The following is a 16,061-nucleotide window of genomic DNA, read 5'->3' as shown; positions in this document are numbered from 1 at the left end:
AAACAGCGAAAAATGCAAAACACGGCATAAATAACCCTGTTTCAATATTAAAAGTTGAAAAATCAAAAACAAAAAACGTTATCTGATGCCTGAGATTGAGCCTGCAATCCTAAGATAAAGACGCTATCACTTTATCCATTGTGCTATGAACGCATGGTCGAATGTAGTCGGTTTTTAAGATATTTAAATGAAACGTCTTTTGCGCGTGTTGACACATGCGTAGAAGCTATCTTGTCATGAAGGAACGATTTTTTTCCACCCCTCCCTGTAGAAAAGGGTCTAATTGAGGGTGGAGGAATGAATGTTTCTTGGCCAATTTTTCAATATTTGTCGTCGGAAAGTTTGAGCTTAAAAATGATATCAATCTGGCAAAAATCCGTCACCTATGTTGAAGGTTTTTGTGAGACATACAAACACACACAAACACACATTTTTGATTTTATATAATAGACTAGCAGGGGGTACTCGGCATTGCCTGGGTGTTTGTAGGTGTGTGTGTAATTTTGGGTAAATGAAAAGAAAGATCGTTGGTCGGGTGTACCGGGTGTTTGTTTTAAAAAAAAAAAAAAATGAAGCCTTGATGCGCAGTTGGAAAATAATAAAGTGTGAAAAAAAAAAAACGGCAGGTGCCGGTTTTTGACGAGTTAATGATGTCAACTTTGAGTGCGGGACAGTGTTTTATTTACCACGAGTCTGTTCGCTTCTTTTTTTATATGAAAAAGCTTAATGCACATGCGGCGATCGGATATTTATCTTTGGAAAGTCGGGCAAATTTAATAGACAGGCGACCCAGGTTGTTAACTCGTAGATATTATCATTTAGGCGCGATATAAAAAGTTTTAAGAAGTTGTGAGGCGACTGATCGGTTCTCGGAAAAAAGCCTTTCTTGGACATACACGAAAACGCACACATACACACACACACACACACACACACACACACACACACACACACACACACACACACACACAAACATTTTCGCTTTTATATTTATAGATTAATATATAACGGGCATTAAACTGAATATAATGATGATTATGAAATAAATTTAAATAAATTGTATTGTTCTTTGCATATTATTTTTTATTGTCATTTAAGATGAGTAATTTATTTATTTATTTATGGACTGTTATCCTCATCTTCATAGTTGTTGTTGTTGTTTCACCATCTTTCAACCAACTCATCCTGGTCTTAAAAGTGATTAACCAAAAAAAAAAAAAAAAAATATATATATATATATATATATATATATATATATATATATATATAATACACCATTCAGTATGGACCCAACAATGGAAGACCAAATAAGAATAAAAACTTGGATTTATAAGACCCAAAATCCAGCCATGATTTTCCTTCAGGACCCATAGTGCAGTGGATAAACGTATTGAATCTCTACGGTTCCGGGTGAGCATTGTTTAAAGATAGCAATTTCAATCCTATCCAAAATATGCCAGAGGTTTAGTTGGCCGAAACGTGGTGAGACAACAATAACTATGGAAGGCAGTAATTACTGGCAATACAGTTAATAGACTCAGAATTCCTACGTTGTGTTTAATCACCTGTTTTTTGTTTTGTTATTCTCATTTTAGTTTTAGCAGAACAGCTGAATGATAAACAGCTGAAAGAATTCTGGGTTCAATGCGTTGATCAAAATGTGCTGACAGTTCCTGCTGACAAACTAATCAGTTTGATGGAACAAAAATTGTCCAACAGATTCCAAGAACAAAGTGAAGTGAAGCCTTGTCGAGGTTTGTGTCTCACCCAAGCCTCTTTTCTCATCCCCTCTCTGCACTCTTTTCTCCCTCACCGTTTCTCCACTTCCTCTTTCCAACCCAACTTCTTCCTTGTATCTCTCTCGTTTCCCCTCTCTTTCCCTCTCTTTCCCCTTCGTTCCCCTCTCTTTCCCCTCCGTTGCCGTCTCTTGCCCCTCCGTTGCCGTCTCTTGCCCCTCCATTCTTCTCTCTTCCATCTCCTTTTGACTCTGTTCCCCTTCTCTATTTCCTTTCTCTTCCACTCCTTTCCTCTCTTTTTCCCCCTCCTCTCTTCCCTCTCCTCTTTCCACGAGTTTCTCTTCCCTCTCCTCTCTCCACGAGTGTCTCTTCCCCGTCATCTCTCCACGAGTGTCTCTTCCCCGTCATCTCTCCACGAGTGTCTCTTCCCCGTCATCTCTCCACGAGTGTCTCTTCCCCGTCATCTCTCCACGAGTGTCTCTTCCCCGTCATCTCTCCACGAGTGTCTCTTCCCCGTCATCTCTCCACGAGTGTCTCTTCCCGTCATCTCTCCTCTAGTCTGTCTGACCCCACCTCCCACTCGATTTTTCTCTCTTCTCTCTCCTCCCTCAACTTTTGTTTCTGACTCCTCCCTCCCTTTCTCCCCTTTTCCCCACTCTTTCTCCTTTTCGATTTTTGTTTCTTAAGTATGTGTATTAATTTGCTATTTTTGTGTTTTCTTTGCAGTGTTTTGCCATATTGTCAGTCGTATTCTGGATATTTCTGATGCTGAATTGAAGATGACGCAAAATGTCTACATCACTCTTTACCAATTTGCTCTATTCTTCAAACCAAATGGATTTACTTTGGTCGACAGAGTTATTGAAGAAAGTAAGTTACATCATTTGTATAATACATACGCACATCATACCAGATTACTCATGAACCATTGCGTTAGTATTTGTGTGTGTCTAACAAATCAAGCACTGTAAAAGTGCTGGTCACATATTTATATAAATAGAGATTTGATAATAACGTTTGTGGGCACCTATCCCATGGGCCAGAGTGTAGCACTGCCTACTATCGGATAGATGGTTGTAGGTTTGATCTCTGGTTCTGGATCAGTGCTAGTCTTGTTACACTGAGGAGCTGTGATACAGCAAAACAGTCTTTCTGTGGATAACATATATTAGTGGCCTGGCAAGTCCATGGGGAAAAAACCAACAAAAAAAAAGCCCTAAAAACAAATTCAACCAAAAGCAGTATAATTAAAGCTGGCCTGCCAGCACACTATATATACAAAAGTAGGTAAATTTGGGTATATTTTATTGGTTTGAAAATATAGGTTCTTTTTTACCAATTGTTGTAAAATGTTAACCATCGAATAGTATTATAATCTTCAAAAAGCCTGCAAATTTTCATGTAGTTTCGTCCCATAGAATTAAAGATTTAAGCGTTTCAATATTCAATTTGACTATGAGTGTGTGTGTGTGTGTGTGTGTGTGTATATGTATGTGTGTATATATATATATATATATATCACACATATATGCCATCATTTTTGGCAATTTTATAAATTTCAAATCTCAGCGACTATTGATCAGAATTTAACAAATGAAGGCTCGTTAGAAAGGTAATGACCTGAATTGTGTAGTAGGCTGTCATTTTCCCTTAAGGTCGCACATTTAGGGATAATCCATTATCCAGAGCCTATTTTTGGCACTTTTTTACAACCATAAAATGTTTCAATTATAGTTATAGTGGATATAGTTATGTGGATAATGAATGATTCCCTAAATGTGTGACATTAAGGGTGTGTATATATATATATATATATATATATATATATATATATATATATATAACTACTTAATTTACTCATATAAAATTAATATAAGAAGGTATAGATTTATGCGTAAACTTTAAGTATTTACTTCAAAAGTGCTCAATACGTAGGTAGAGCTAGTTAGTAAGTTATAAAATGTATATGGCGATTAAGCTACATTGAATATTCCGCATTTCAACCACTCTAGGATTCTTCGGGCTTAGAGTGGATGAAACGCGGAATATTCAGTGTAGCTTAATCGCCATATACATTTTATAACTTACTATATATATATATATTGAGCGGAGGCATTTGGACGATGTCAAAACTAAACATTGTTAATTTCATTACCCATTCAGCAACAGCCGTATAGCGTAATGGTGAGAGGCCTTGAATGTCATTTGGGCGGTCAGGTTTCGATCCTGGCTTGAGGCAGTTTCCTGTTTAGCCGCACTGATAAACTGTGAAACAGCGAAACAGTACTGTATGTGGATGACTATATATATATATATATATATATATATATATAATTATTTTTTTACTATAATAATTAAATACCTACAGACACTAGTGTTTCATCCTTTCGGGATTCTTCAGTGCAGGGTGTCACGATTACTACCAGTTGAACGATTCGAACCCCGCGACACGAGACATCTCTGGCTCGATTAGCGGAGGCCGTATCCATTCGGCTACCATTAATCATGTGAAATAGCGTTGAATTTTAAACATTTTAATTTAAATGTTCATTACGTCAGACAGACAGTGATCAAATCGTTATACGATGATCTACGCATAAGAGCTAAATTGACCGACTTTTTATATATATATATATATATATATAAAGTTTGGGCAAAGTTTATGTAGTAACTCAATAGTGTACAATACAACTAGAGCTCATAATGTAATATAATATAATAATGTTTGACTACATATGTGTCTACATGTTTCAGCTACAACCTTTTTCAAAGTGTAGCTTCCCAAAGTCTGAAACTATTCAATTATTTTTACAGAAGAATATTGTCCTCAAGTGGAAGTCACTATTTTGGAGAAGTTTAACATTTACTAGAGTGTTCCACCCATAGAGGACTGTGTGTATCAGTATGATGGCAACTTGTTTCGTGAGACAATGGCGTACTGCATCTAGTCCAGTGCAATGCAGCCTCTAATGTAGCTATATAGTCAAAGCTGAAATTTCCTCTCCAGATGCAGGCCTGGGTGGGTAATAAGACATAGACTTACCCATTTACCAAGGTTCACCTCTTGGTGTTGCAGACAAAGTCCAACAGAAAGGCAATCCAATATGGTTGGAGCCATTGCAGCTGCAGGAATTGCCAGAAAAGGGAGGGGGGCAAATGCTGAACTTAGTCATATTTTTTTCAGTGCCTCGTTCACTGTGCACTCACGGGGGACCATGCATGCTTCACTTGTTGATATTCTATTGTTTTCCCTTGAGCAAAGCCAGTTATCTCAGCTCGTTTTAATGTCAGTCTTTTTTTTTTATTAGTTGTTTTTATTTTATGTTTATTATTTATTTATTTTTTAAATTTATCTTTACAGTTTCCATCAGTGACCGACTTTGTTCGGGGAATCCGGAAGTTGCCATCCGGTCGATAGAGAATCTCCATGGCACAATTGCTCCTTCATTCTGCCTCAAAGTACTCGGAACTTTGCTTATTTGTGATAACAAGGACATCAGGCAAGCCGCAGGTCAGTTCAGGATGAACTTCTTTTTTCATTTTAAAGGTCCCTTTTTACGTTTTTATTCGTTGCAATTTTCATTTTTTTCTTTTTCTTTTCTTTTTTTAGAAAAGGAAAGATAATGCTTTTTCCTTTCCTTCCCCCCTTTTTTCTTTTTTCCTTTTTCTCCTTTCTTTTCTTTTTTCTCTTTTTCTTTTCCTTTTTCTCTTTTTTTTTCTTTTTCTTTTTCTTTTTTATTCCATTTTCTTTTTGTTCCATTTTCTCTTTTTGTTCCATTTTCGTTTTTTTTTTCTACGTTTTTGTCCATTTTCTTTTTTGTCCATTTTCTTTTCACTTTTTTTTCATTTTCTTTTTTTCCAACTTTGTTCATTCTCGTTTTCTTTTTCATTTGTTTCTTTATCATTTTTTTACACTACCAACCTTTTCTTTCTTATCTATTTTCTTCTTGCACATAAATCTTTCTTTTTTACTTTCAGCGTCCTATTTAAAGAATCTCCAACAAACGCGCATCAGTCGAGACAAAGTGAGTTTAAATTATTTTTTCCACAATTCCTTATCAAACTTTTATTCATTTTTTTTTTTGCATCACTGAAACTGTCTTTCAAATATATGAGCCATACACTTTAATAACAAATGCTGCTTCTATTTTTATCTTTCAGTCAATGATTGTATATGTCGAGGCTCTTGAAGACCAGACTGCTGAAGTACGGGCGGGTGCCGCTGTTGCCCTATCGTTATTACAGGTGAGATAATTAGCACTTCAAGCATTGATTCTGTTATATATTGTGATATGGTGATGAAAAGATGAAGAATGACAGAAACAGATTACAAAGAAGACTAAGATGAAGCGACACAATAAAAGAATGATCAATTATGGTCAAATCTTAATTAGACTTAGGAACTCCTGTTACGTTTCTGAATTTTTGTGATGAGGATTGATTATTCATATTATTTAAATTCTTCGAACTACTATTCTCATCTTCAGTGTTATTTTCACCACGTTTCGGTCGATGTAACCTTGGTATATCTGAAATCTTTGTCGAACTCGAGTTTCGAATGGAACCCTTTTATTTAATTCACAGGGGGGGGGGCAGCATGCTCTCATTCGGTCAGCCATGACTGGGTAGAAGTCTTAAGTAATTTGCAACTGTATTTTGAGAGTCCCACTTGCTCCACACACACACACATACACATACACACACAAACCTTCAGCCTCCAAAAGAGTATAACTTTACAACTGAATTTTAGTAAGTACTTCAACTACCATGTCATGGCTCCACAGTCTGAAAGATTCCCAAGTTCGACAAGATATACCTGAAGACAGTTGGACGTTTCATTGACCAAAACATATGAAAATAACACTCAAGTTGAGAACAGTAGTGTGAAGAATCCAAATAATAAAAACTCCTGCGTCTTCTGACGCATGAAGCAGTCAAAGTATACTATTGTTTACTACCTGAAGCCAGATTCACAGTACCCTTCCATTTTTTTTCCCGTTGCAATAACATCTCTCGATTCTTTGCTTTCGGTTCTTTTTGGTCTTCCTCTTTGTTTTCCATAAGGACTCCATTGGAGTACTTAGTTGTCAATTCTCTGCGGAACCAATCTTAGGGTCTGTCTGAGCTAGCGTTAATGTTGTCTGCAGATTATGGATCATACTACTTGTTGGTTTGTGTGGTCTCTGACTTCTTGGTTGTTAATTCGATCACTCCATTTGATCCTAGAATCTTTCTAAGGCACTTGTAATCAAACGCGTCTAATTTCTTCGTTTGATAGATTTTGAGATGCCAAGTTTCACTTCCATACAGCAATGTGGACAAAACACTGCTGTTGTAAAATCTTAATTTAGATCTGAGGGTGAACGTTTTGTTTCTACAGACCTTGCAGAGTTGGTTAGATGCTGCTAAGTTCTTAGCCATTCTGCTCTGCAACTCATAACCCATACTACTTTCCTCGTTTATAGAGCTTCCTAAATAGGTGAAGTTGTGAACAATAGCAATTTCGTTTTTGGTTGGTAAAAACCATTGCATGCGGCTGATATGTTTGAAGTTTTATCAGCATTGATAGAGAGACCAATGATTCCTGCTTCAACTTGAACCTTGTTCACAATGCCTTGTAGCTCATGTAGCAATATCGTCTGCAAAGGCTAGGTCAGAAAGTTTATGCTCATTGACTCACATTATATCTTGATCCGTGTGTAGTTAAATGCTTTAAAATAAAATTGGTATAAATCTGTTTTTATACAGCCTGTAGAGTTCATTGGCAGGCAAAAAGAAAAGAAAAATGGTTGCTACTTCTCTATATGTTTGCGATCTTGTCACTTGATATACAAATCAAAAGCTTATGGTTTTGAATAAAAAAGCTGATATTTTAGATAACTGGATTTGGATGTTGGAGTAAGTTTTGACAGCAGAGTATCGAGTTTTGGAGTAGCAGTGGTTTGACAGTAGATTTTGAGTAGTTAATTGTTAACTTTAAATCAAATGAATCTAGTGTAACGGATTTGGAGTAGTGAGTTTTAACAATAGAAATTGTTACTTGGAAACTGTAGAATTGTTAACTCTTGATTATTTAACCACATCTTGGTCACAAGGTATCTTTTTGAACAGAGTCAGGCTCGGTCTACACAGGTAAATCATTCTCCGTTTTCTCCCCAATAATTGACACAAAACAGTGGAGGGGATTAAGCAAGAAAAGAATCAAATAGAAACCACATTAAGTCCTAAAAGATTTTCTTTTTGCTTGCAAAGAGAAGGTTTAAAGGACTTAATATAAATGGTTTCCCATCATTCTTTTTTTTTTTTTTGTATCCCCTGTCATATTTTATATTTATTTTTTTTATCGTAATAGACTCTGATTTAGCTCCATTAAGTACTTATTTTTTTTAATTAAAAATGCCAAGTACAAACTGGTTGAATAATTGCATTTAAAGAAGTATGTTAATTAACGTGTCTTGTATTTATTATTTAAAAAAAAAATCCTACAAATTCGACTACCACTATCTAACATGATGTGTTATGTTTGGTTCTTCTTCGTTATTGTAGCGAAATTCGAAAATTTAAATCTTGAATTTCGGTACTAGTGCTTCCTTTGAACGAGACGTAACTTGGCGTTCACTCGACTTTCCCTGAAACATGACATCAACAGCTTGGGTTTAGCTGCTGTCTGACATAACATGGCGATCAGCCAATCACAATGCTACATGTGTGAGAACTACCCCTGAGCAGCAGATGAGAAATTGGATAAATATTGGAAGAGGAAAAAAGCCATCATTTCTTACATGCAAGTCAGGAAGAGAAGATCAAAACATGAATTTGACCGTCTTGGGCCAACAACAACTATAGACACTGGATGCCGTAATTGACTTTTGTTACCCGTGGAAACTACTGGCAAAAACAATACAATATAGAACCTGCAGCCACAAGTGCAGCCTAGCAAAAAGAGGGAGCATTACTGACTACTACGGCTGGAGATGTGCGAATGTGAAGTGTCGACTGTAACCTTTGCTAAATCTCTGAAAAAAAAAAAAACCCTAACCCATCCATTTTGTTTTCACTTTTTTACCAAAAAATACTTGAAGAAATTGTGAAAAAAAAAAAAGAACCTAATCATAACCCGAATACCCTTAAAAAACAAGTGGGACTTAAAAAAAAAAAAAAAAAAAAAACAATGTTTGTTCCAATTTTCATAAAAAAAATACTTGAAAGCAAAAGGAAGTTCTTTTCAAATTTTCCTTTAAAAAAAAAAAAAAAAAAAAAACTTATTCCTTTGAACCTTTTCTTGAAAACATTTGCTTATTTGACAAAAAAAAAAAAAAAAAGGCACTTATAACCTTTCTGTCACACAATTAATAAAAATTACGTTGGTTTTTTTAAAAAATTTTTTACATTTAACATTTTGTTATTTTCTTTTACATAAAATCTATGATTTATGGCCAAATCCGGTTGTTGACGTCATGCTCTGAGGAAAGCCGAGTGAACGCTGAGTTACGGCTGATTCAAAGGATGCACTCGTACCGGATTTTCAAACTAATGGTATCCACTGAATTATTAAGTGACGGTAATGAAAATATCCAAAAATTTCGAAAAAAAGAAGTTAGAAAAATAATTATTAATGAAAAGAGTTTTCGAAGATAATTAACGAAAATTTCGAAAAAAAGAAGTTAGAAAATTAATTATTAATGAAAAGAGTTTTCGAAGATAATTAACGAAAATTTCGAAAAAAAGAAGTTAGAAAATTAATTATTAATGAAAACAGTTTTCGAAGATAATTAACGAAAATTAAGTTTTGCTAAATTGGCAAAAGATTTTTAGAAAAGATCACTTTTGTTAAAATGCTTTTTTTTTTTTTGCAAAACTTTCGCTAATTGTCTTCGAAAACTATTTTCTTTAATAGTTAGTTTTCTACCCTATTGTTTTCCGTATTTTTTTTTTGGATATGTTCATTACTGTGACCTGACAATTCAGTAGATACCATTGGTTTCACTTGAAATTCGATATTTCAATTTTCGAAGTTTGCTATTTATACAATAACAACGTCCTAATCTATTCGCTTAGGCAAAATGGAGTTATCCCCCTTTCATTGTTAGCTCTTTCTGCCTTTACATTTTTATGACTATACTAGTAAAAGTACCCGTCGTTGACTGAGTTCAAAAACAGCCTACAGAAAATGGAATCTGATTTATTAAAGTATGATAGGTTATGAAGAGGAAGGGTTGTAAAGAGATAGCTTCGAATTCGGGGGTATCAAAACGAAAGCAAAATATGATGAAAGTAAAAATAAAATAGATAAACTCCATAATTTATTATACCATACCTGTTCACATTGAAACACTTATCACAATATTCTGTGGATCTATATTAAAAAAACTTGTTTAACTTTGTGACATATTTCCATTCTATGGAGGTCAGGCGCGAACGAACACCCCATAATTTTATTATATCATATTTCTTCAAACTGAAACATAATTACCAAAGTATACTTACGCAGATAGATATGAAAAGTCTTTATTAAAGTTTGTGCCTATTTCCATTCTATGGAGGCCAGGCGCGAATGCAGACCTCACAATTTTATTATACCATCCTTATTTAAGTTCAAACATACTTATCAAAGTATTATTATGTACATCTATATCAAAAACACTTGTAAACGTTTTTTTTTAATTTTTAAATTTTTTATTTCTATATTTTGTGGAGCAGGCGCGAACGCAGACCCCACAATTTTAATGAACAACCGTTCTGCCAGATCAAATATGCCCATTCCTGTGTCTCGATACATCTTCTATCATTATATGTAATCAGTTTTTTAAAATAGTCAACCATATAGGAGCCTATTTGTGACCAGACATACAGACACATTCAGCTTTATATTATAGATATCTATGGCAGACATTTTACATAACAGGGGAAATAAGATGCAAGGGAGATAATTGATCATATGCAATTTTAATTTTCAATGTATTTTTTTTTTTTTTTTCAATTTTTACTTTTTACGCTTTTCGATATTATTTTATTTGAAGAAAACTTTTCAGTAATTATTTTTTTTTTTTTCGTTTTTAGGCAAACGAAAGTATCCCTCAATTAGTCTACCTTTGTCAAACAGATCCATCCACGTCTGTCACGACATTTGTTAAAGATGCGCTTTATTCATTTGGTGAGTAATTCAGTGAGTCTTTCTTTTTTGATAAATATTAACAATTTATTTTATATACCTACAGACACTAGTGTTTCATGCTTATGCAATCATCAGTGTAGGAAGTGATAATTACTACTGGTCGGGAGATTCAAACCCAGTCAACAAAGCCACCTTTGGCTCAGCAGGATAACATCTTCCCTCCAAACCACTGACAATAAACACATGAATGGAAGGAAATTAAGTGCCTATAAATTCTATTTTCAGCGTATATCACAGTCAGAAAGAGTATTCAATAATAGGAAGTTGGAATGAACTGTTTTCACTAAAGTTGACCACTTTTTTCTGAATTCCCTAAATAGGGCTCAATTTTAATTCTCTTAAAGATCGGAGATTCAGAAAAAATTCTGCTCAGCACTATTTCAGAACCATTTATTATTGCATGGCACCAAGATATTTGGTAAGTATTGCGATTGGTGGCATAAATCTTTTTAAAGGAATTGTAGTTGAGAAATTTTTTATTTGTATTTATATATTTTTAAAAAAATATTTAGGTACTTGTACAGTTTAGTCAAGACATTAAGAAATGAAAATACCAAAAAAAAAGGTTATATTTTCCGTATCCGTTATGAAACGAAGTTCTCCAAAAAATAAATTTCACTTAATTTCATCAAGTAGTTTTTTTTTTTTTTTTTTTTTTTTTTTTTTTTTTTTACAGCGAAAAAACAATTTGTTATGATACCGAGCAAAAGGTTCGATTTTTAGGAAGAAAAGCTAGAATTAAAGATGGGAAGGGAGTGTCGGCACTTTACATTGAGTTATCTTCCCGTGGCATGCTGTTCAGCTTCAGCAAATTTCACAATGGCTGACTTCAACGCGCTCTCATAAGAACGTGTTTTTCCGCTGTAAAAAAGAAACTACTTGATTAAATTAAATGAAATTTTTTTTCTGAGATCTTCAGTCCAAAACGGATACATACAATATAACCTTTTTTCCAATATTTTCATTTTTTAATGTCTTGATTAAACTGTACAAGTGCCAATATTTAATAGGAGATATACATGTTAAATTACTGTTAATGTTTGTTCTGAACAAAGTAATCCACAGGAGGCCTAATACTCGTAAGTGCCTAACTTTCTGTGACTAAACAAAATATTTGACCCCTTACTTATACAACCAATATTTAACAGTGAATTCATGCGCTTATATTAAATATTTCATTTTTTAAATGCAAATATGTTACAAATAAGCAATAAATTGTTTTTGACTAATTTGTCCAATTGTATTTTCTTTAAAATATTTGTCGCCAATAGTAATGTTTACTATTTTTTATTTTTCTAAAAAAAAAAAAAATATATATATGTGTAATATAGCAAAAATAACATAATAGCGATAATATAATATTAACAATAATGATAATAATAACAACAATATCTATTGTAATAATAATGACAATAATACATGTTATTTTCAGCAACAATATTGATAGTAATGATAATTAAGTATTATTTTCAACATAGCGGACTTGTTTTGTTTACACTACTGTTAAAATTCAATTTTAGAATTGACGTCTGAATGACAGTTTTATACTATGGGTTAAAAGATCAAAATCACTCTAGATTTTTTTTTTATTCTTTCACCTTAATTAGGGGTGTAAAAAAATAAATAAATAAAAAAAAAGCGGTGCCAAATGATTGCCAATAGACTTTTGAACATTACGCTTTTTTGCAAGCATAAATTTGCATTTTTAAGAATGGCAGCCATATTTAAAGATGGCCAACAATGATTCAAAAAGAGCATACAGGCTTTATTTAGAATTCAATATGGGCACCTGCATTTGCTACCAGCTTCTCCAACTGCTTTGAAAATGTATCAACTGATTTAACAAGGAACTCATTTTATTTTTGTTTTCGAATCACCACTTATCAAGGCTAAATAAACTCAAGGCTAAGAGTTAACAAGATGGATAGATTAACTGTCGAATACTGGTGAATATTATGAGAGGATTGAAAATATCCACATACCATTCATCCAAAGAAACAGACGGTCCAGAAAACAGTAGTCTTACCCTCTTTATCAGAAACATCGCTCATGGACTGTAAGGACAAAGACAAGTGCAAACAAGAGACCAAATACTGGCACTCCTATTGAATTTCTAAATAAAACCCTGTGCTCTCCTCTTTCTTATAAATTTCTTTTTAAAAATTATAACTTGTTAATAAATTATGAGTACTTAATAAGAGGGAGTAACTTTCCACTTTTTCAATTTTAATATAGTTAGGAGGGATATAAAATTGGTGCAAGACTATTCTGTTTACTGAGCTAATTGTATTCAACTAGCAGAATATCTCTTCTGTCGGTTTTTTTGATAAAGTGTATAACCCTCCCCTCCTCCACACACACACACACACACACACACACACACACACTATTTTATCCTTTTGTCTGAATATTTCATGGGCGATGTTTTTGACAAAGAGGGAAGAATTGTCGTTTTCTGGATCAGTTATTATTTGAGTAGGTGGGATGAAGAGATGTTCAATTCTCTCATAATATTCACCATTCAATTGCCAATCTGTTAATCTCATAAACTGTTTTTATAGCCTTGATAAGTGGGGTCTCAGAAAACACACATACGCGAAAAAGAGTTCTTTGAATATATCGTTTGATGTGGTTCCCAAGTAGCTTTATAAACGGGTGGTTAATGCTGGTACTCATATTGAATTCTAAAGAAATACCTATACAAGTTTTTATATTCATTTCTTGTAAAAATTACATTTCAGTAATAAAGGATGAACACTGAATAATAACGAATTACTTTAGAATCATCCTGTAAAAGTGTATATGAATATGTAAAAATTGATCTTTGTGCTTAATATCTACTCCAAGAACGTTCCATGGAATAAAAATATGTCGGATTAATTTATCCATAAAAATGTTATGTTTTAATTGTGCTTTTTGATTTTAAATATCTACCAAATGTTCAATAAATATAAAAATATTGGACTTCAGTCTTCAATTTGCAAATCAGCTTAAGTTGTTGTCAGCCAAACGTTTCAAAACCAATTTTGCCAGAGCAAAAACTAATCTTTCAAAAACTCATGACTAACCAGAGAAAAAAAAAATTGTTGTCAATGGAGAATACAGACCATTTCTATTATTAGCAGTTATAAACTTATGTAAAGTAACTTCAACTGACGATTAAAACAATAATCACACTTGACAAGTCATGACTGGACTATGAAAACATACTATTTGACTGAAAATAACATAGATTTTTCCTTGTAAAAAACGATGAAGGATCAATTAATCAGTTCGAAAGAATTGAGACATATTAATAAAATTATCCTTTTGAAAAACCAAACATCACTGAAAACTCAAAGCATTTTAGTATAAAAGATAAAATAAAACTCTAAATGTCTATAACAGGGACTGAAATATGAATAGGTTATTATTTTTAATTTTTAAGGAAAAACAATAATGGACATCCAAATAAAATTATCTTTTGTCCTGATAAAATATCCGACAGTTACTCATATTTAAACATTTGAAACTTATTGTTGAAATAGTGAAAATAAGCTGAATTTAATAAAACGCACTTTCCAGATTAAATGTTCAATTTGGAAACATGAATTCACAAATTCCAAATGGAAAAATTGAATATGAAAATCAGTATTTTGATATGAAAGAATCAGAAGAGAGAAAATAGTATACTGATAACAAGAGAAATATATATAACTTGTAAACCCGTGATGTAGGGGATAAAGTACTTGGTAACATTCAGTTGTAAGTTACACTCTTCTGGAGATTGAAGGTTCAATCCTCAATGTGGGCGACACTAAAAAATATAACTGCTAATTATTTAGGACTTTTATCCAATCATGGCTGATGGAACGAGAGTATGCTGTGTTTATAGATTAAATAAAGAGTTATGTTTGAAATTCTGTGCAAATTTCTGAATTTGACAGAAAGATTTCAGAATTCGACACAATACACCTGAAGAAAGTCAGAGGTTACATTGACCAAAGTGTTGTGTGAATAATACTTAAGATTAGAACAGTAGTCCAAAGAATCCAAACTATACGGAAAACCATTCTTTCAAAAACTAGTTTCAGTAATAAATTACAAGCGCTTAATAATAAGTTGTTACTATCCAATTAATGTGTAGTTTTAATGGTATGTTTAATTGTTTTTATTTTCTGTTTAATGCTGTTTATAAAAGTTTGACCATTAAACATTTTTTTTGCCAATTAATTAAAAAAAAATTTTTTTTTTGTTACTTTCAGGTTTGGAAGGGAGAAAAGCATATGAGGAAGCCCAACTTGGTTGTCACGGGTTCCAAGGTTTACATGTACGAAAATAAGGGCCATAGTACATATATTGCGTAACAAAGTGTGCACGCTGGAATAAGTAATAGTTAGTATTATTATTACTTATTATGATTAGGACAATAGTAATTACAACAGTTACTCTAAATAATGAGGGCAATTAGAACAAAGTACAATCAATAAAAAAAACAAATGTCTCCTTTTAAGTGGACTCATGGCTGAAATAATGTTTACTTTCTTTTATATATATATATATATATATATAATTTCAGTGGAAAGTATACTTAGTGGCAAGCAAGCTATACAGAAACGTTTTTATGTTTCATTCTTTGGAGTTTGTCTGTTTTATTCTACGATTGCTTCTATAAGCAAATAATTTTTAATTTAACACTCAACTAATTTAAAGCCATTTATTTTATTGCCTATATTCACACTGCTCCCTCCATGTTCATTTCAATGATGCTATAAATTTTATACAACAATACAGCTTTTATTTATTTATTTTTATTTTTATTTTTTTTTTTAGGCTGGTTGGAATGCATATAGAAAAAGTAGTGTACATATGGGGGGTGGGGACTAATTAGTTTTAATTGGTTGGTGGTTAATTTAAAATTTATTTGTTTATAAAAGAGATTGTAAAATGTTATTCTTTGCAATTAGCCTGAGGAAATCCTTTTTAAGGAGTAAAACAAACGTTTTTGTGGAGTCGCTTGCTTGCCATACATATATTTTCATACTATATAATTTTTTTTTTTTTTTCACCAGTGGTCAGTACAATAAATTTTGAAGCCATGCCAATAAATCAGTCACTGCTACTGTGACCATTTGTAACATTAACAAGGTGATGTGGACTATAAAGTTATT

At 33.0% G+C, this 16,061-nt stretch overlaps 1 protein-coding gene across 4 annotated transcripts in view; it reads left to right on the top strand.

Moving 5' to 3' along the window:
* Window positions 1–15,390, top strand: part of LOC145260408 (rho family-interacting cell polarization regulator 2-like) — a 589,420-nt gene extending 574,030 nt beyond the window's left edge. For all 4 annotated transcript variants that reach the window (XM_080118387.1, XM_080118386.1, XM_080118384.1 and 1 more), the window contains 7 exons: window positions 1,596–1,754; window positions 2,463–2,606; window positions 5,098–5,247; window positions 5,715–5,761; window positions 5,898–5,981; window positions 10,797–10,890; window positions 15,156–15,390. In XM_080118387.1, the coding sequence (XP_079974513.1) occupies window positions 1,596–1,754; window positions 2,463–2,606; window positions 5,098–5,247; window positions 5,715–5,761; window positions 5,898–5,981; window positions 10,797–10,890; window positions 15,156–15,232 (755 nt within the window). In that variant the 3' untranslated portion in view covers window positions 15,233–15,390. The remainder of the gene's footprint in view (window positions 1–1,595; window positions 1,755–2,462; window positions 2,607–5,097; window positions 5,248–5,714; window positions 5,762–5,897; window positions 5,982–10,796; window positions 10,891–15,155) is intronic.
* Window positions 15,391–16,061: the final 671 nt, after the last annotated feature.

The sequence above is a fragment of the Euprymna scolopes genome, chromosome 36 (genome assembly GCF_053919585.1).
Source record: "Euprymna scolopes isolate OS-2025 chromosome 36, ASM5391958v1, whole genome shotgun sequence".
Lineage (NCBI taxonomy): Eukaryota > Metazoa > Mollusca > Cephalopoda > Sepiida > Sepiolidae > Euprymna > Euprymna scolopes.
Note: the sequence above shows the minus strand (reverse complement) of the source record. Positions and strands in the feature narration are given on the sequence as shown.